The sequence below is a fragment of the Teleopsis dalmanni genome, chromosome X, assembly GCF_002237135.1.
Source record: "Teleopsis dalmanni isolate 2A chromosome X, ASM223713v2, whole genome shotgun sequence".
Taxonomy (NCBI): domain Eukaryota; kingdom Metazoa; phylum Arthropoda; class Insecta; order Diptera; family Diopsidae; genus Teleopsis; species Teleopsis dalmanni.
Window position 1 is genome coordinate 88558744 of NC_051848.1, and position 21268 is coordinate 88580011.

Consider the following 21268-nt stretch of genomic DNA (forward strand, 5'->3'; position numbering starts at 1 on the left):
TTTGCAGCTAAACCTGCGGAAATACGCATAACGTCTCCGTATATAGAGTCTACGCGTAAACCATATACCCTTGATGAAGCTTCTAGCGAAGGACAAGCAACCTTAATTATGTTCAAAGTTTTAAACAGAAACAATATTTAACCCACATAAGTATACTTACCCTAAAGTTGTTCAAAAAGTTTTGATGACGCTCAAGCAAAACAGTCAATGTATCAATAACTGATAAGGACCATGCATTATCACGACTTATTTTATTGTCTTTATAAATTTCCAAACATTTTTCTAGATTTTGGTTTTCATCCATCAAAATTTGCCTTAATAAAGTACGGCGACGTGCCAAACGTCGCTCTTCTTCATCATCATTTGGTGGAAGTTCTGTTACGTTTTCAGTATAAAGCCTGGCATCAGAGAATCGAATCGATTTCCGAACACTTGTAGGTAACATGGTTTTGCTAAACAAATAAATATTTCGTGATATTAATATGATTTTTATATTGCTGGCAATTGCTATAAACTTAAAGCAACTATTTTAACACTACATCAATGATTGCCAACACAAAACGAATTATAAATATTTATATGAAATGCCGAGCGCAATTAATTTTGATTATTTGCGTTTGTTTTGCTTGTTAATTTCGACAGCGTCACTTGTCAGTTTTGCTTTTGTTCTCCTGTACGGATTTTCTGACACTCAATTTACAATAAATATTTAAGGCACTAAATAGCTGTGAAATTTTTAATATCACTCAACGAATTGTTTATAAATTTGTTAATAGTTACCATTAAATTTCTTCGAAGCTATCTGTATTTGCAATGCATTCGCCTTTTACATCGTTTTCTTATTTCAAATAAGAGCGTCCGTATAGTACGTTCAGTGATGTATGAAGTAAATTTTAAGCATTGAAATTTAAAGAAATTGACAATTAAGAATAAAACAATTATGATATAAAATTTTTCTATTACAATAATAAATATATGTATATAATTATATTTATAGGCGAATTTTTTAATAATTTAAAAACAGTGCACATATATATAAATGTTTTGTCTGTACGTATTATATTTTCAACGTATGTATAAATATGTACATTTTCTTAATACTATATTTATATAAAAAGAAAACTGTATGTCAATACTGACATTAAAAACATAAAGCAAAACCTACTTTGTAATTAAGTGCAATAAATAAATAAATCTTTACATAAGTACAGTGCAAAAAATCCCTAGAAAATTTCAATTTACTTTACCTCAAATTACTCGAACTCGCACACGGCCTTATATACAAAATCTAATAGTTGTTAATTTACTAGTCTGAGCGTGATACTAATAGTCTATTTTAATATGTTTGCACTGGCATTACATACGCAGGTAATGGTGCCTGCAAAAGTTCGTTCGTTCGTAAGCGTTCGCTTTAGTGTGGATGCACCTTTAGGCTGCGGTTACATTGCATGCGAATTTTGTCTTGCGTGTTCGTACATATGTTTTTTCATGAGAACACATTGCATGTTGCGTTTACATTGTTTACGAATTGACAGCTCTATTTTGTTTGTTTTGAAAACAAAATGGATAGTGAAGATGAAATATATTTAGTGGAAAATTCGTTATCAAGTTATTTATTAATTTCAAATAACAAAGGATGAATTTGGGAGCATGATTTTTATTCTTCAAGGTAAAGAAATGGAGAGTTTGTATATTTTTCAAACAAAGCAATTAGCAAATCGCAAAATTCACATGCAATGTAACTGCAGCCTTAGGTCAGCGGCTAGCAGATGTAACTTTCTCACTTCATTTTTTAGAACAATTTTTCCCACTTTTAACAAACAATTCAAGTAACTAAATATCAAAAGTGAGAAAATCGTTCGACAAAACTAAGTGAGAAAGTTACATAAACGAATCACAGGTAACTTACTCGTGATTCCTTGAATCTCAAATAAATTAACTGGTCTAATGAAGCCAGTGTGAAATCGTATTACACATATTTTATAATTTATACACCAAAATGTTCTACAATATATATATTTTCTACACCTTGTTTCAAAGTGTATAGCAAAGCGTATACTTGATCGGCATACTTGATGTGCATACATGTAGCATCGTCATGCTATACTTTAAAAAAATGATGTAATTTTATTTGAAATTCGGATTTGCTGCTATCCGAATGCAGCAAAGAGCACTGTAAATACTTCAAGTGACATGTCCAGAGAATACCAAAGGCATTCTTTGGTTATTAGTGTTAAGAAGCATAATTTAACAAAATTCGGGGTATTCAGGCAACTGATTAGTTGCTTAGTAGTTGATTACAACAAAAATTTGAACACAAAAATGAAACTAAGCAGAGAATCAACTATTTCGGTGATTCTCAGATTAGTACAAATTTGATGAATAGTGCTGCCAGTACCAAGTATCGTAATAATAACTTAAAATGAACTTTAGTATAGAAATTTGTTTGTTAGCTGTCTCTCTCAGCTGTTTGAATTGTGTGTAAACAATTTTGCAAACACAAGTATGTTTCACTTTTGCTGTTGATGCGAGTGCTGCCAAGGCATTTACACACAAGAAACTAATCACATTACGCATTTTGGGTCGTTCAAGCAACTGATTAACATCAAAATGCTAAATTTTTTTTATATGAAGTTTTTGAATCAACTAAGCAACTAATCAGTTGCCTGAATACCCCTATTTTTAAAAAGCTGCTTAATCATAAAAAGCGTATAGCATAAAGCAACAAGCAAATAATCAACAGCAACAACTTGTGATTAGCCATATGAATACGCAATTATTAAACTGAGTGATGTTTAAATAATTTGACATATGCAAATATATTAATTTAATTAAATTTAATTATTTGAAAACGAATATCACTAGTCAGTACATTAAAGTATCATCGGTATTTAAAAAAGCTGAAAAAAGCAAATCTAATAATTGTAAAATTGCTAATAATTGTCTATCAGTCCAGCTTGCTGGTTAATGTTATTAATGTTAAATGGTATGCAAGATATTAAAAATCTTTATTATTATGAGTATGTGAGCTATATGAGTTGAATTGTAATAAAAATTAATATACGGTTGTATATCAAACAAAATGAACAGAAAATCAGAGTAAAAAAGAGCTAAATGCGTCTTCATACCTATAACCAAAGAATACTTTACAAGAACGGCAACTCTATTGTGAACTAAAATTTGTTTTTTCGCATAACAACAATTGGACGTGAAGCTCTTGAAGACGTTAGTGAAAAGTGCACTAACACCATCGGAGATCATTAAAATTTTTCACCTTTATCCAATTCTTCAGATACTTTTGAGAATGAAATATTTTGAAAAGTTTACCATGATGAGCGTAAGAATGAGTGTGGTTTTGTTTTTTGGTTTTGATTTGATGAGAGAAATATAAAATTTCGTTGCGCCAAAGTGCAAAAATATAATGCGCAAGTACTTAAAAAAAGTGTGTACTTAATATATGAAGTAGTAGTATATTTTGCTCTTATAGGTCGTGTGTGAGCTTAAGTAATTTGAGGTAAAGTAAATTTAAATTTCTTAGGGATTTTTGTACTGCACTTATGTAAATATTAATTTATTTATTTATTTATTTATTGCATTTATTTAATATTTTTGGTTAAAAGTTATCAAATTTATTTATTTAATTATTAAACATCTTATAAAATTTTTACAATGGTAACACCTAATTTATCTAATTTTTATCTTATTTACCTTACTCGAAATTCTGGTAAATACCAACATTCGCTACTATACTGACATAATTTACTATTTCCTTCAATTTGCCATCAATTTATTTCAACTCGCACATGCTTTAAATAAATGAAAATTGGTATTAGGTTGTTGTAAAATGTTTATCATTCACAATAAAAACAATATGAAATGCATATTTTTATTAAAATGTGAAGGTTTGACTATAATAACAAACTTTGTGATACTTTAATTTTGTCAGTTATCATAAGGAGAAATACTTATTTACAATATGTTTAGTACTAGAATAAATAAGAAGTTAAAAATATGAATTTCTTTAACAAGTTTTTAATTCTGCTCTTTCCAAGTACTCATTGGTAATTTTGGTAAACGATTTCACAATAGTCTGAAATTGTGACTACTGTATATAAATCAATTTTGAGTGCTTAAACTGACATTTTATGTTCGTTTCGAAACTGTAAAGACCCAAAACTGTTGGAGAAGTTTATGTTATGCTGTTTGCAGTCCATAATACAAATATGGAACAAGTTATAGAGGATTGAAAAGCAGAACAAAACGATTTAGGTGTAAAACTATCATAAACTGTTAGGTTTAACACTTTTATATCAGTCATTAAAAGACTTAAGATAATGTTTATCAGTTTATATGTTTATTAAACCCAATCAAAATGGGTTTTTGCATACAATGCACTATTTGCGCAACATTTTAGATTCACACGAATTTCAAAAACGTTTCCATTGGCCCGTACTAAATAGAGGCCGCCTTCCGCACAACTACTGTCGAGTACCTTAAACACGTACATAAGAAAGATAACTTGAATTGGCAGAATATAAAATTGTATCTTGTCGTTCTCGTAGGTGAGTAACTGATTATATCATTTGTTTTATATTATGATCATCACTAGGTGATATGAAGTATATAACGTTTATGCTGGATTTTGTTAGGTTTGTGATACAGCGGTTAACAAAGAACAGAAGAAGCAAGCTAGTGGCATTCCTATTGATCCGAAGTTCACGCAAAATGTTAATGTTCACTTTATGGTTCGTAAGAATATCTTCTGACCTCGATATTAGAACTGAAGAACTACAGGAAAGAATAAAATACACGAAATTAGAATTTAGGCTCATATCTGATGTGAGTAGCATTGATATAAACATTTTGTTAAACGACAATTTTTACATTAAATGTGAAATGGAAAATTGTAAACTCTATAAAGATGAATCTGCTAAGCGTGTCAATAACATTGCAATATTAAATGCTTTTAGGTCAAGAGGTAAAAAATGTCTTAAATTTCGAAACCATGGAGTCTAATTGCAAAAAAATAATTGTCACGAATTTGTCTAAGAAAAGTGAACAAAAGTTATTAATTAATATGGAGCAAACAGAAGGTATGACAAAGTATAGTTATGATTACTCTTATTTAAATGATAATTGAAATAAACCCTACAACGTTTTCGTTTCTTTCAATGAATAAAGTATAAGGTTATAAATAAATTTTAATTTTCACAAAAAAAAAATTACAGTTAAATTTATAATGCACAATAGTCCAATTGTGTGGCGATATTAGCAAAAACTCATATACCAAACCAAAAATATTATTGCAATTGTTTGATATATTCATTTAGGAGTGCAATTGCTTATATTAATATGGCGTTTACCCTGGCCTCAAATGACTGACTTGGGTCAAAAAACACAAATATGAAGCAAATGACTGATTTCTGTATACAAAATCTCATATGCGTAAATGAGTTCCAACGAGTTTCAAATGAGTTCCATATGCAAATGAATACATTGAACACACCCTAAATAAAAACTTTTCATGGCATTTTGACAGTTGGAGAAAGCTGTTTTTGACATATTTACAAAACAAGGTAAACAAATATTTGGTGGTTGCATTTCCTCGAAAATGGTGCATTTCTATTTGGAACTTCAACTTCCCAAAAAGTACTTAACGTACTTTGTAGCTTCAAATCAGTTTTCAGTTTATATTACAGGAAAAATATTGCAGAAAAACAACGAGAGACTGGCGAATATTGAGCAAAGAAAATTTGAGATGCTGTGAGAAATTTTAAAAAAGTAAAAAATATTCATTTTATGACATATAAGAAAATGTAACGATTATAATTTTTTTCAGATTGAAATATTAATACATTTTATTTATTTATTTATAAATTTATTTATTTTATTATATATTATTATTATTAGGATAAATTAGGTTAAAAGTTTTAATAATATAGTCTTAAGTTAGAATATAGTTAAGTTAGAATTAAATATTTATTTATATGTGATTTTAAAACTACTTTAAGATAGAATTAAGTGTATATTTATAAATCATCATTTTAAGAATTTAGTAAGAATTAAGATCTTTGTTGTAATATTAATGAAATAAATTAATGAATAATAAATAATATACATAAAACCTTTCAATCTAAGTTATTTTTTGTTTGTAATTCATTACAAATTGAATCTCTTACGATTCTTGATTTAAAAAGGATCTGGAACTCTAAGTCATTTTCATTTGCAATATTGTGCAAAACGCAACTTGCCCTAATAAAGTGACACAGTTTTTCAACTCCTTTCAATTTACAGTAGTACAGCTGTCTAAAACGTTGTTTTAAAATGCCAAATGCATTTTCTATTAGTATTTGACCTGATTCCAATTTCCTATTAAAATTCTTTTGTGCACGAGTAAGTTCTGTGCAGGGGTATGCGGAATCAGCCAGCAGATAATATTCTGTAAATATAAGAGATTTTATAAATCTCATTTCTTTTTCCAAAGAACTTACCTCCACATTTCGATGGTAGTAGCAAAAAAATAGGAGAGTTTTGTAAGACCCAAATGTCATAACAGGAGCCTGGATGTCCGACAAATGTACTAATAAATTTTCTTTTTTCATCTAGGCAACCTGCAAAAGAACATATTTTTATATACATATATGCAGTGTTAATATATACATAAATCTTTACCTATAACTTTTGGAAAATTGCATGAGTTTCGGAAAAAGATACTTGCTTATTCCGTTTTTAATGTGTTGACCCATGCAATTATATCCGGACACATATTGCTAATGAATGTTATTTTTGTTTTTCTTTAAGATACTTTATTTAAATATGTACATCTTTAACTACACACTTTTAATTGCTTCCGGATATTGCAGTCGTTTTAGTAGTTCCAGCTGGCGTACTGCTCTCCTGGTCGCAGTTCAATAAATACGGCACTATTTTGAAATTTTACGACTAAAGAATTAAAAAGGCTTCGCAAAAGCTGAAACTCCATTCCCTTGGAAAGACAGTTTACTTGACAGTCTAGTGTGTTGTGTTGTGCTTAGTATTTACACAACGAATATTAGATATATTGCCAAAAAATATTGAAACGAATTGAATAAGCAAAATTGCAACTGAAATTACAAATATTCGCGCCGTGTGATCAGACTATAATGCCTTGTGAATTGGTTGTTAGTGAACCTGTTGAACACACCAAAAGAAGAAGAAGCATTATCAACTGTTGCAGATTTTTATTGATTTATTTCTGGAAATACAACCCTAACCGGCACAATACAATAAAAATAAACATCGAAACGTCATCAATTATTCCTTCTCATTATACATACCGTCCTACCGCAACAAGGTGCAGTTAAGTTGGTCAGAAGGGTTCATTGCAAAACTAAAATTGGGGCGGTGTTAGAATTTGAGTTAAACAGAAAAATAGATAGCAAAAGTTCGGAAATTGAAATAAAAACTGCGTAAAATGCGTCCGCGTTATTATTATTTACAAACGGTGAGTATAAAATAAAATTGCTGAACAAATTCTCTGAAGAAACATGTATACTGCAATGTATATAAATACAAATATTTTTTTGTCTTCATTACAAATTGTATATTCAACAAATTATAGTGTGTATGGATATTGGCGCTTTTACAAATTTACATTACAGCCTGTAAGGCTCAAGGATACATTCGTAAAAGCAGCATACGAGAAGATGTTCAGGATTTGAAAGATTTCAAGAAATTATTGCGCACAAGAACAAATGTGCTTGTGATGTTTATTTCCAACCCTAAGGAAGCTGCAGTGCCGTTAAGAATATTTCGCGATGCCGCAGAAGTTGTACGTGGTACCGGAACTACGGTGCTACTAGATTGTTCGCTACAGGGACGGAGGAAGCTGTGTAAACATTTGAAAGCGATAACGAAACCGTATTGTATGAAGCACTATAAAGACGGCAGTTTTCATAAGGACTATACACGTCAAATGGCCGTTAGCTCCATATATAATTTTATGCGTGATCCAACTGGAGATTTGCCGTGGGAAGAAGAAGCTATTGGTAAAGATGTGGTGCACTTCACAGATTACCAAAGTTTTAAAAAACATTTAACCAAAGACACGCGGCCAATGCTGCTTATGTTTCATGTGCCATGGTGTAGTTTCTGTAAACGAATCAAAGGAGATTTTTCTAGGGCGGCAACAGAACTTAAGAGCGGAGGTTTTGTACTGGCTGGTATGGATGTTGAACGCACTGAAAATGCACCTGCACGGAAGGCTTTTAATATTACCGGTAAGTGAGATAATGCATTTTTTTAAAATCCAAATCTGAAATTTTTTATATATCAAAACAAATTTTTTTTGTGTATCTCGTAATCGTAGTCTCTTTTAAGTGTGTTGAACGGCACTTGGCTCCGGAGCCAAGTATTGATACGACCGTTTTTGGAATCACCTCCCCTCTCACACAATGAAAACCTAAACACATCCTGACCCATTCATTCGTCTTGTATCAATCCTGACACAAGAATTAAATACGAAAAATTAAACCAATAGATATTAATCGTGGGGAATTTATTTCCAGTAATTATTTTAATCTCTTCTTATAATTTCAAAAATATTTTATTATCACAGGAAAAAACATTTTTATAAATGATATAGTTATAATATATATAATATTCTATTGTATACGTCGAATTGATAGGTTATTATTTCATTCTATAGGTTTTCCGATGATGTTGTATTTCGAGAAAAGCGTACCAAAGAAATTATTTGATGGGGAGCCTAATAAAGATGGTTTTATAGCATTTATGAAAGATCCTAATGCAGGACCTACGTCCAAACTTAAAGAATCAGATTGGTCTGAGGATACGGAATCTGAAATTGTACATCTCACAACGCAAAGTTTTGAACCAGCAATCAAGGATGAAGAGTCTGTGCTTATTATGTTTTATGCACCTTGGTGTGGTCATTGTAAGCAGATGAAACCAGAATATGAGAAAGCTGCTACGACTCTGAAAGATCGTGAAATACCTTGCATATTAGCAGCACTTGATGCAAGCAAGGATACTACTATAAGTGAGAAGTTTCACGTGAAAGGCTTTCCAACATTAAAATATTTCGTCAGAGGCGAATATAAGTTTGATATAACATTTCGTGAAGCTGATAAAATAGTCGAATTTATGCTTGATCCAAAAGAACCACCAGTACCAACAACGCCACCGCCAGAAACGCCCTGGGAAGAAGAGGAACCTACCAATGTAGTCTATTTAAATGAAGAAAATTTCATACCAGTACTGAAACGTAAAAAGCACGCACTTGTTATGTTCTATGCACCATGTACGTATTGATGTACTGTTCTCTACATGCTAATTCTAATTTCTTTTCTATATACAGGGTGCGGTCATTGTAAAAGCACTAAGCCGGAATTTATTGCCGCCGCGGCAGCTTTGGCTAGCGAGCAAAATACTGTTTTTTGTGCAGTTGATTGTACGCGGTATCCTAAACTATGTACTATTCATGCAGTGCGTGGTTATCCTACTCTTAAATATTTTTCATATTTCAAACAGGAGGTTGAATATACTGGTGGACGACATCGGTCCAATTTAATTGCATTTGTTACTAATTCAAATATTAGTAGCGTCACTACTCCGGTTAAAGTTCAAAAACAAAGGGTTTATAGTGACGAATTGTAATCTGAATAATAACAATTTCTGGATAATTACCTGATCGTAATATTTTCTAATTTAGGTAGAAAAAAAATTATTAATCAAACTAAACATTTTTCTAGCATTATTGTAATGGATAGTTTATCTCAATGAACAAAATGAAGTATTCAAATTTTTTATTAATTTTGTATTGTTCCTTAAAATATAAGCTGTAGTTTAAAAATATAGATCTTGATGTGTATAAATCTTACAATGAATTAAGATTTCATTTTGTAATATTTTTTTTAAATATGTAAATTATTCCAATATTTTGTAATTATTAATATAACTAAATTAATAAGTATAAAACGGAATGACATTATCTATTAAATATTTGATTAATTTTCGTGTTTAAAATTGATTGTAAGTTAAAAATATATTGTATTATTAGTGATAATTTATAATTATAATTTTTCTACTAATGTATTAACGATAGAACACAACTCGAAATTAAAAGAAAAAATTGATAGAATTTTCTTTTCCGTAACAGACTTCATTATTCTTCATTGAAATATTTTTTATAGCTTTAATAATAATGAAATCTGAATCAATACTCTATATTTATATGTATAATTCTATCTTCATATTAAGATTTTACTTTATTTTTTATAAAACTTGTAAATTTTTCGAATATGTTATAACTGTGAAATTAATAAAATTAATAAGTGTGAAATGAAATGATATTATTTAATAAATATATGTTGTATTTTTATGTGTAAAATAGAATGCATTTTAATCGTATGTAATGAACTATAATTTATTAATAGGATTTTTTGAAGAATGCCTTGCATAGATGATATAACGCCGATCAATAACACAAACATTAGGTCCTCTCAGTGTTTTTTTTTCTTTCGGAAAATAACGTAAATACATACATACAAACTCTTTCGTCAATGGTACCGTAGGAAGTAACTTTTGAAACAAGAGACTTAGAGAGATAAAAACCTGCATTGCTTGCGGTTTATGGTTTCTCGCAGCCGAAGTGACAAGTGCTTGAGACCAAACACTATTTTACATTGGAATCGCGAACCCATTTGCAATTGCTTTCTGGCTGCGTATAGACTCAGTGGCAACATCTGCTTTAACATCACATTGTTTGCATATCAAGTACATAACGTTGCAGACCACATAATGAAAACTACTTCGTAGTGTGTGTACTACAACGAATGTATATATGTGATTACCAGCTTAGGAGCACACAATTGATATCATATTTCAATTTCAGAGATTTTGTTATAATAAAAATAGTATGAAATGTTTAGGTGTGTTTTGTGACCAGTGTTAGTAGAGGTGAGATTCAGTTGTTTGTCTAAGAAGACGACCAACAATTGTCCTGCGTCAATTCTCAATGTGTGCCCCCCATTACGATGAATTTCCTAATGTACACACCAACTTATGTCTAGCTGATCGTTGACTCCGTGCTATTGAAGTGGCTAGGTTTCTCCATCTTGTTCCAGGTTGACTTCAATTGAAATTCCAATCTCAAATTCCATTCTTGTTCCTGAAGAATCACCTCACCTCTCACACTTCTTTTACCGAACGACGTATTTGTGATGTATTTGCAATTTCTTTCATGTTATCTGCTCTATAGATTTCTACGGGTTACAACAAGAACAGTAGCTACATCACATAAACTCAGCTAGAACTATCGTATTATGTTAGCTTCAAACCTTAGAATATGAGGTTACAGGCTAATATGATAATTACCTAAGTTGTCTTTAAGTGTGTTGCCTTTGAGAGTGTTCAAGGATAGTGTCCACATTGCAAAATAAAATAACAAAATGCAGCTACGGTGCTATGCAAGATATAGACGTTTACAGATTCAAAACTTCTACGAAAACTTTCAGTGAAGCCACTATATTCATTTGTTCGTAATGTGATTAAAAATTGCAATAAATTCAAACCCATCAGTTTTAAGGTACATCCCTATATGTTTAATACGTTCTCGGCGATAGATTACACCGTTTTCAAGAGGATTGTTAGAAGGGTTAGATTTTTTATATTTAAAAATACCATTATTGTTAGTGTTTTCAATAATATTATTTTTTGAGTGTTCCTTTGGTTGGATTCAGTTTTTAATAATTTTATAGGTTATTAAAATAGTACTAATCTAATATATATTTTTTGAATGAATTTTAGCACTTAGTTAACTCATCTACTTAGCTAGTTCATTCCTTTAGCTAGCTCATTCTTTCAACTGGCTTATTCCTTTAGCTATCTCATCCCTTTCGCATTCGTTGCATGTTTTTTGTCGCACTGTAGCTGTTTCAATAATAGTTACCTTTTCACAAACTTGTGGTCTATCAGTACTTTACTGTAAGAAAATGGTTCTGATCATGATAGTTCGCTGTATTTGATGGTTATATAGATCCCAAATGGATGACAGTTTTGATATAAAAAATGATTGCAAAACTTTAGTTAAATTTTATTAATTTCTATTGACAAAAATGGCCTTAACAAGGTTCGCGCATAACGATTTATGTACATATATGTACATATATCCAATGAATTGTGTTTTCAGAACAAAAAGTAGTGCAGTGGAAATAAAGTGTTTCTATGTTATTGGAGATGCATACTGTTCTTTACCCCTAGCCAATAACATCTTGTCCAAATTTTTCAAGCGCATTTAAGCAGATTGTTCATGGAAAAATTGATAAATATGAATACACCAGTACCAATACAAAAAAATGAGAATATGAAGATCTATATTATTTATCATCTTACTTTTAGTTCCAGGTACTTAATCTACGATGCATCTTAAATTCGCTTTAAAAATAAATGCTAAGTTGTAGTATTGTAAAAATATCAAAAGCAACATGAAACTGCTTGGTGATGTAACGCTAATGTACAGGGTTGTTAGGGGTTTCCACTATCACATACAGCGGCTCTCAGCTTATTTCATCCAACACTGTTTTAAATTTTAAAACATTGTATCTTAAAAATGAATTAGAAAGTAATCAAGTTTTTAATGTGAGGAAAGGTAAGCTTATTGAAAATAATAAATTAAACAAAGTACATAAAATTTGTTTTTGTTTCGCTCAAATGGGAAAAACCCGATTCATTCTTTTTTCATAAATTGCACAATTGATTTTTGGATGTCGGACTCCTTCTGCTCACCTTCTTCTATAGATGTGCCCACAAATTCTCAATAGGATTTAAGTCTGGGCTTTGGGCAGGTGTGTTATATTTTTCCTACAGTTATATAACAACCAAGACATGCGTAAATGGGATTTGTATTTAGGGTCGTCTTCCTGATACATTTTAAATTTGAGCTTATTTAAGTTGTTTGGGTCAACAAAATTGAATTTATGTACACTTCTTTTAAGATCAGTTTTTAAATTGTCTAAATATAATTGTTTATCTAAAATTTTTTCGAAAACTCTTATATCACGGCTTTGCTTGATGTACACCCTCACACCATAACTGACAATTTGCCAAATTGTACTATTGGAAAAATATTTTTGTCTTCCAGTACGGTTTTCTCCAAACTCTGGTGGGACCATCGTGACAATATAACATTATTTTAATTTCATCACAAAAAACTACATCGTCCCAGTACGTTATTGGCAGAGCAATATGCTGAGTAGGAAACGAAAGACTTTTCGAAATATTTTGTGCAGACAGGAGGGTTTTTTTTTGCCAGCTCTACACGAATACTTATTTCTTAAATTAACTCTTCGAACATTATCATGTGAGACGTTCACACTACACTCGTTTTTAGGTCTGACGCAATCTTTCTGGTGCTTATAAAGGGATTTTCATCAATGGCCTTCATTATTTTCATATGATATAATACACCGTTCAACATTTTCGAAATTTCTTTGACGGACTTTCCATTGTGGTAATGGTAGTACACTAGCTAAATAATATTTTCATTTATGTTTTTTCGACCTATATTTAATAATAGGCCTTTTCGGTGGCTCGCAAGTATGGCAAAAAACAGTAAGTTGCTGGCCCATGCTGGCCTATACTGGCCGAAATGTATCAAAACAACAACACTGTTTTCTCTACCTCGGCCAGTATAGGTATACTAGCCACACACATCGGCCAGTAAAAAAACAGTTACCAATGCATAAGCGAACTATTGTGAACCTTCATTGGAAATTCCAACGAATATTGCAATCATATGTCAAAAATTATATGTAAATAAAAATTCAAACAGAATTCAAAAATTTCATAAATTTGAAAATTGGAAAAAAAGAAAAATTTCAGAATTTTTATTTTCAATTTTGGTTAATTATTTATTTGTATACAAAATGTAATTTGCTTGCATTATGTTATTTTTGCTATTTGTCAAAACATAACAGTTGACAAATTGCAACAGTGATGCCAATGACTCGCTTAGCCAATATAGGCCAACATGCATTGTTTGGAATACTTGCGAGCCACCGAAAAGGCCTAATACTATTTTTTTAACAAAATAATAATAACTGCATAACATAATGAACTCTATTAGTTTACTATTCTCCAAATTAAATGCAGTCAAACTTCCATTGCTTGAATTTTCTATAACTTGAACTAAAACGAGTGCAATAAGCTTCTAGAGAGGAAATTACATACAATTCTGCTTCCATAACTCGAATAAAAATATTGTCACGTGCCAATAGGAATATGGGAAAGTGCACTCTATAAGTCAAATTTTTGTTTTAAGTATGAATATATTTTGGTGTTAGGGGAAGTCCCTTTTTCAAATCAAACGATAAATTTTTTTTTCTTATATTGCTTATTTGTGCAAATACCAGTCGCTGGCAGCGTGATTTAAATAAATAAAAATAAATAAAAAGTAAATAAAATAACTTCCAATGGTTCTCTTAACGATTATATTCAGCTTGACAATGAAATTTGTACATCAAGCATTCCTACAGATGACGATATCATTGAGCATTATATTTCTGAATTAGTGGATCCGATTTTAAGCAGAACGGAAAGTATTGCTGAGGGTTCGGTAGATGTAAATGTTTATCAGCTTTTCAAGAATGAAGTGGAATACTCATTTAAAATTCTGAAGTTTTATTTACAATCGAATGATACTCCCACTGCTGATCACTATATAATATATAGTAAATAAATTAGAATTGCAATAAATTAGAATCTTTTTTTACTTTTTTTACTTTTATAAGAATAATATTCAATAAAAGTATTGAAATTTAACAATTAAAATAAAAATATAATTAATCAATTAATTCAATTATTCTAAAGCCGGTTCATGATTTCGTTATAATATAAACACAGCAAGTAAAATTGTTAATAAAAACTTTCATAGCACAATAACAAAAACTCCAGAAAAATATGCGAACAAAAAAGTCAAGTACGGCATAACAAGTCAAGTATGGAATTACAAAAACAACTGCCTTGTATGAAAAATACATTTCATATTTTCGTTTTAAACATATTCGGCAGCCAGTGCCAGTTATTTATGATTTTTATATTTATAACGCAAAAATAATAGTTATTTGTGCGTTTTTAAATAAAAAGCAGAAAAATAAAAGGCACAGAAAATAATTATTTTTGAGGAATATAATATAACATAAAGCAAATTTAACTATTATTTTTTGAGTTTTATTTTAAAATGCTAATATATAAAAAGCATCCATAATATAAAGAATTAAAGTTGTTAGAATGATAATTATATACATACTTAAATATGAGTTCCGACAACTTTTTGTTGCTACTTTTTTTCATAAAAAATATTGAAGTAACTGTTATTTTCGGTCCCTGGTTCTATGTACAAACTCTTTTGTTTGAAAAAAGTTAGTTTGGTGTTATAAGAAGTATGTGAAAAGATGTGTTTATTCCATATTGATCTTCTTGAATTAGTGCTATTACGCACTTTCACTCTATAATGGCTGGGGGGCTTATCTCTACCCCACACTAGGCTTTAACTAGGCTAAGAAATCGTATCATTTATTTGTCTTTTCATATCATTTCATATCAGCACATCTTCCTGAGAGTCCAGAAGTGGACTTGAGGATTGCTAGGCCGAGGTTAAGTAGCGTATTAACTTTAGTGAATAGTTTTAGAGCTCTGTCTCTGATATATTTTTTCACTGAGTCAATCCTAAGATCTCTATGTATGTCTGTTGATCTAATATACCATGGAATCTTAAACAGTCTTCTTAAAGCCAGGTTTTGAGCAATCTGTAATTGCTTTAAGGTAGTATTTGAGGCTTTGCTATATGTAACACATCCGTACAGTAATGCGTGATATAATATTAAACTTATATAAATATATATTAATAACTTAATTTATTTAATGTTATTTAGTTAATGAATTGCTAAATATTATATAGTGAATATATTGTTGCCTAATGTAATATAGTTGTTATTAATAAAACATCTCATCTATTTCAATTTATTTCATGTAAAAACAAATTGTAGAAGGACCGCAAACCCGTCCAAATAGGGCACGCGTCGTCACTGCAATGGATGTGCGCATTTTTCACACTTAATCACCAGTAGATGATTCAATGTCAGTCAATTTTTATCTGGTCAGATGCTGAGTCCGATCCAAACGTAGTGTTATTAAAAATATTATAATTATTTTGTTTCAGAGAGTGCGCTTAAAACAGGTGTGCGTAAGTTGTGTTTTTAATTTATAATTAAGTTAAATGCATCAATTCCAATACTATAATACAGTGACAGGTCTGTTAAAGGGACAGCTCTCTTAACAGTGCATTCAGTTAAAATTTTCCATACAAAATACATACTTTAAAAAGGGCAAAATTGCTTTTTTCGTTAGTATACGTTCAAAAGAGCTTTTATTGTCTGAAAATGCGATTAAGCACTACCTTTCTGTGAATCTATTATTACTATCTTATATGGCATTCTAATATTATCCGAATATTGGTAGCAACTTAGAAAATTGTTGTAAAATGTTTAACTCCATCTATGTGAACTACAAGCATTGTTAAATGTTTGTTCCGATTCAGCAAGTACAATACTTTGTCTTGACAATAGGGTAATAGTACTTTATGGTATACTGATAGTGTCAAAGTAGGAAGTGACCACAGTATTATACGATATATATATATATATACACTTTATACGATTTCTAAATTCTAAATGATATAACAGTCGATGATGAGATATAATTTTATCTTTGTTTGTTAAAGTTCCATATTCTGTATTAAAATTAACAACAGACAAGTGTTTTTTATGAAATGGTAAGAAACAAAATTTACACAATATTTTACAATTCCGAAGGACGTTATCCACTCCAACATACACTAATGATCGCTACACCTTCAAAGAGATTATTTGCAAACACTATAGCGCGCTCCACACACACAAACACATGATTTTTTTGCAACACAACACAAATATTTTTATTCTTTTGTTTTATTTTCTTCATCCGATTTTTACTATAAAATTTTACAAAAATATTGCAATAAAAACGTGCAGATGAAGTTGTTGTTGCTTTTGTTTTTTAATTGTAGTTCATCCTATTGTTGCTCGTTTAAATACTAACCAACTTAACGTTTACCTCCAACGCGTGGCGCTGATTTTTGCGTCACTTTGGCGGCCTTTTGTTTTGGTGGTGCCTTCTGTTTCACTGTTGGGGGTTGTGTGGCTTTCTTCGCAGCTTTAGCGGCGCGCTTTTGTTCCTTAGCTATTTTGATAGCTTGATCGCGTTGAGCCTTGCGCACTTCTGGTTTCATATTACGCTTAGCCATAATTTCGGCTAAGGATGCACCGACAATAGCACGGGTGAATTTTTGTGTTCTACGAGTACGCTTCTTTTGAGCTTCCTCCTCAACACCTTTACGGTGCTTGCGGCGGTACAATACGGTCCATGTAACTTTACGCGGATTGCGCTTCATCAAGAATGAACGTTCGCATTTTTTATCGAGGAAAGTGAAAGTCTGTAAAATAATTTATATATCATTTTAATTGTTGCGCTTTGCCGATGTATATAAAAGAACTTACCTTTCCGTCGATTTTGACCATGGTCTTGCCATGACCGGGGTAGATTTTGTAACCACTGAATGAACACAGACCGATCCTATAAACAAACATATATAACATTTAACACCTTGTTGCAAATTGTAAAATTTTTTTAAAAGCAACATCTTAGCATAACAAATTTAAATATTTTATTAATAAACTTTTGTTTATGCAGCGGATGTTTATTATTTTTATGAATTAAAATTGTATATTTTGCAGAAATACGTACTTCATCTTGTCGTTGTTGACAGTAGAAAGGAAAAGAATTTGACAAGGTAGCAGAAACCTTGCTATCTTACTCTGGCGGTGAATGGCATAAGCAGAACTGTCAAACTCAATGTTGTATTTTTTTCAATAACAATATTTATAATTAAGAACAACAGCAATGTCATTTAAATTAAGTATTTATGTAGATTCTGTATTTGACAACAATTATGTTACATAAGTTAAATAATTTGCAAAAATAAAATGATATTATATTTAAACAATAATAATAATAACTAAGAACGACATATGTTATATAAATTAAGTATTTATGTGGATCCTGTATTCGATAATAATTATTTATATTAAATTAAATAAAGTTGCAGAAGCTAATTAATTTGAACTAAAAAGAGGTTTGTAATAATATTGTTGAAACAGATAAATTGGTCAATAGATAAATAATACAGTTTTTTAAAAATTAATTTTTAAAAATTTTTTTATTTTCACCAATATTTCGACTGTAGAGACAAAAACAAAATTATTATTAAAAATTTTGGTCATTAAAATAATAAATTATTAAAAAAACGTTATTACAATTATAATTATTATTTTTAATAAAAAATATAATAAAATTATAATATATTATAATAATAAATAAAACTATAAAATAAAATTATATAAATTATAAAATTATAATAATAATAAAAATAATTGATATTATTTAAATAACGAATTTACACAAATTTTTTATTTGATAACATTTATTAATATTATTTTAAATAAAGCTGCATTAGCTTATTAATTTAAAAAAAAAAACAATTCGATTTTCATATATTATTCCGTTATTCATTATTATTACTACTAGATATATTTTATGATGATTGCAGTTTTTTAGGTGTTGCGATTTAACAACCGTTCTGAGTAAAATTGGCTATACTGACCTGGTTTTACTATTTTTACACTATTTTGGATGCAAGAGAATAAGTTTGTAATGAAATTATAATAAAGTAACTCTTGATATGTTGTATGTATCACTGAAGATTTTATTAAGTAAATGTGATGACAAATATATGATAACAAATTAATATTACATTATTAATAAATTTTATACAAAAGAGTTCAAAATAACAATAATAATTTTGAGTTGTATTTATTTATAACATTTGTCTATGCGAAGACACACAATTTAGCTTAATAATTTCGATAAGAAAAAAATTAAAATAGCCCTAACAAAGGGCACCTACATAGTTTTTACAACAACTTTATATATTCAAATTTATTAAACTCAAATTTCTTTATAATTAGATATGCAAAAACCAAATTTTTTTATTTCAATTTGCTTTTACACATTTAGTTTTCTACTTATTTTTTTAATCGATTGTGATTCCTTCTCTATGTTTGTACTAAAATTTCATTGTGCAAAGAATAACGATATTTTCATACATAGTTTTTAGAAATCTATAAACGAAATTTCTTACTCCTTAAAAATGTTTATGATCTTTACAGCAATACTCTAAAATATGATAAAGACTTTTTTACAGTTAAATATCGAAAAACTGTAATCTTTATATAGACTAAAAACAGTTTAAAAATAAAAAAGTTTTTATCAAAAACCGTTTTAATGTTTAATGTTTAATGCGTGTAACGTTTCTAGTGAAAAACAAAATGAAAAATTTAATTAAATAAACACGCTAATGCCAATAAATGTTTAATAATATACATATATTTACATTTCTGGTAGCTGTTGGTATTTCTTTCAGAAGACTAATATATATATGACTAATAATTAAATTTATTATTAGTGTACACATTTTTCTGAAATTATATGTATTCAGGTTTTTATTAAAATTAAGTTCAAAATATTTTCAGAATGTGTTTGCAGAATGTATCAGCTTTTTTGTCTGTCCGTCCTTGATTTGATAATAAAAAAATAAGGAAGTACATTAAGACTGAAAAGTTTTCGGAAATTCTCATTTAAAATTCGCGCGCTGTATATTTTTCGATATTTTAAGTTTATGTAGTTTGGCAGCACTGTCCTTAATTACTATGCCAAAAATGAGCGCGATCTGTCAGACAGTTCGTTTACGGCAGCTGTTGAAACCAGTTCACCTCAGTAGTGCGTTGCGAAATGTCTTCGACGGTCGTACGAACGTCCTGAAAGGCTTTGTAAAACTCATAAACTTGAGTTTTCGATAAAACTGATTCCCCATAAGCCTTTTGTAGCATTCGCAACGATTCTGCACACGAAATTTCGTTCGAAACACAAAATTTGATGCAAACTCTTTGTTCAATATTTTTTTCCATTGTTTTTTTTCGCAACGCACTACTGAGGTGAACTGGTTTCAACAGCTGCCGTAAACGAACTGTCTGACAGATCGCGCTCATTTTTGGCATAGTAATTGGCCTTAATTGCTGCCAAACTACATAAACTTAAAATATCGAAAAATATACAGCGCGCGAATTTTAAATGAGAATTTCCGAAAACTTTTCGGTCTTAATGTATATTTATGCTTTCACATTACTTAAAACATGCAATTTATTTTTATATATATAGATTTTTTATGATTGACATTGACAGAATTAAAAACCATTTCTATACACTATAAGAATATTTTAATACAAAACTAATAACATACTAATTTTTGAATTATGTGATGTACTTATTTGCAATACCAGCTCGTACGATTAGCATATTGAATATTGAATAAATTGTGATTTTCTTTCAAACCACGAAAAAAACTCACATAATAAGAGAAAACACTACATACAAAATTCTTTTAAAGAAAATTATCAAAAATTATAAGGAATTTAAGGTCTGTTCAATGAGTTTTGTGTTTAAAATAGGAATAAATGTTTTTAAAATTTGTGTTTTCAATTTTTTATTCATATTATACCCATTACTATATATGTATGTATACCCATATTCAACCCTGGGTACCCATTCAAGCTGTATAACATCGATGTTTTTGACCAAGACTTTTGCCCTTCTATCCAAATTAAAACTTTTTCCATTGTATAGTCTGCTCCAGGTATTGTCTAACTATTGCCGAGATTGGTAATCACCTTCGCGACCTTAGCGTTCTCTCAATTTTTATGTGACCATCAATTAATACCATTATTCTATATCATGTATTCTTCTCATGTGCTGCAGTTTGTGGCTGTTCATAACTGTATTCATTAAATAAATTGGAGTGGTAATTTTTTTAAATAATTATCTCTTTTATAACGAATATAATGACACAGATTCCAAACAGACTTCACCCAAACTAATCACAGAAAGGTCTAATAATAATCATGTAGAAAATATCAGAAAACGCTTACATTCCATCGTAAATTATATCCTACGTCGAAAGCTCATTCAGAGATGTCTAGCAGTTAAGAACTGTCCTGCTTGTAAATTATAGTAAACTCAAGAACTTTAAAGCAGCTTATTTGTCTGATAGTATGTGGGA

At 29.9% G+C, this 21268-nt stretch overlaps 3 protein-coding genes and 2 long non-coding RNA genes across 5 annotated transcripts in view; 2 read left to right on the plus strand and 3 right to left on the minus strand.

Annotated features, from left to right (window-relative positions):
• The window catches only part of LOC119688667 (condensin complex subunit 2-like), an 8567-nt gene extending 7608 nt beyond the window's left edge, over positions 1-959 (minus strand). Inside the window, exons 1-4 of the mRNA XM_038103337.1 lie at positions 781-959; positions 540-725; positions 161-452; positions 6-101 (exon numbers count right to left, since the gene is read on the minus strand). Of these exons, the coding sequence (XP_037959265.1) occupies positions 6-101; positions 161-445 (381 nt within the window). The 5' untranslated portion in view covers positions 446-452; positions 540-725; positions 781-959. The remainder of the gene's footprint in view (positions 1-5; positions 102-160; positions 453-539; positions 726-780) is intronic.
• A 3176-nt stretch (positions 960-4135) lies between these two features.
• LOC119687325 lies at positions 4136-5141 on the plus strand. Its single transcript, XR_005253151.1, has 3 exons — positions 4136-4562; positions 4650-4839; positions 4971-5141. It is a non-coding gene; the product is annotated as an uncharacterized LOC119687325 (long non-coding RNA).
• A 1072-nt stretch (positions 5142-6213) lies between these two features.
• Positions 6214-7190, minus strand: LOC119687327. The gene is made up of 3 exons (XR_005253152.1): positions 6673-7190; positions 6492-6611; positions 6214-6439 (listed from the first exon to the last, which is right to left on the minus strand). It is a non-coding gene; the product is annotated as an uncharacterized LOC119687327 (long non-coding RNA).
• Positions 7191-7324: 134 nt separating this feature from the next.
• Positions 7325-9836, plus strand: LOC119687326 (protein disulfide-isomerase A5). Its single transcript, XM_038101603.1, has 4 exons — positions 7325-7483; positions 7601-8258; positions 8687-9301; positions 9359-9836. The coding sequence occupies exons 1-4, from the start codon at positions 7454-7456 to the stop codon at positions 9655-9657; spliced, it is 1602 nt and encodes a 533-aa protein (XP_037957531.1). The 5' UTR covers positions 7325-7453; the 3' UTR covers positions 9658-9836.
• Positions 9837-17090: 7254 nt separating this feature from the next.
• On the minus strand, positions 17091-17944 carry LOC119687989 (60S ribosomal protein L24). The gene is made up of 3 exons (XM_038102574.1): positions 17842-17944; positions 17595-17670; positions 17091-17530 (listed from the first exon to the last, which is right to left on the minus strand). The coding sequence occupies exons 1-3, from the start codon at positions 17844-17846 to the stop codon at positions 17141-17143; spliced, it is 471 nt and encodes a 156-aa protein (XP_037958502.1). The 5' UTR covers positions 17847-17944; the 3' UTR covers positions 17091-17140.
• Between the last annotated feature and the right edge of the window lie 3324 nt (positions 17945-21268).

Bases quoted from the DNA above. Each gene is read 5' to 3' on its own strand.
- LOC119687326 (XM_038101603.1), top strand. From the start codon at position 7,454: ATGCGTCCGCGTTATTATTATTTACAAACG. The intron at 7,484-7,600 runs GTGAGTATAAAA...AACAAATTATAG, and splicing joins GTTATTATTATTTACAAACG to TGTGTATGGATATTGGCGCT. The intron at 9,302-9,358 runs GTACGTATTGAT...TTCTATATACAG, and splicing joins TGTTATGTTCTATGCACCAT to GGTGCGGTCATTGTAAAAGC.
- LOC119687989 (XM_038102574.1), bottom strand. The intron at 17,531-17,594 runs GTAAGTTCTTTT...ATTATTTTACAG, and splicing joins TGGTCAAAATCGACGGAAAG to ACTTTCACTTTCCTCGATAA.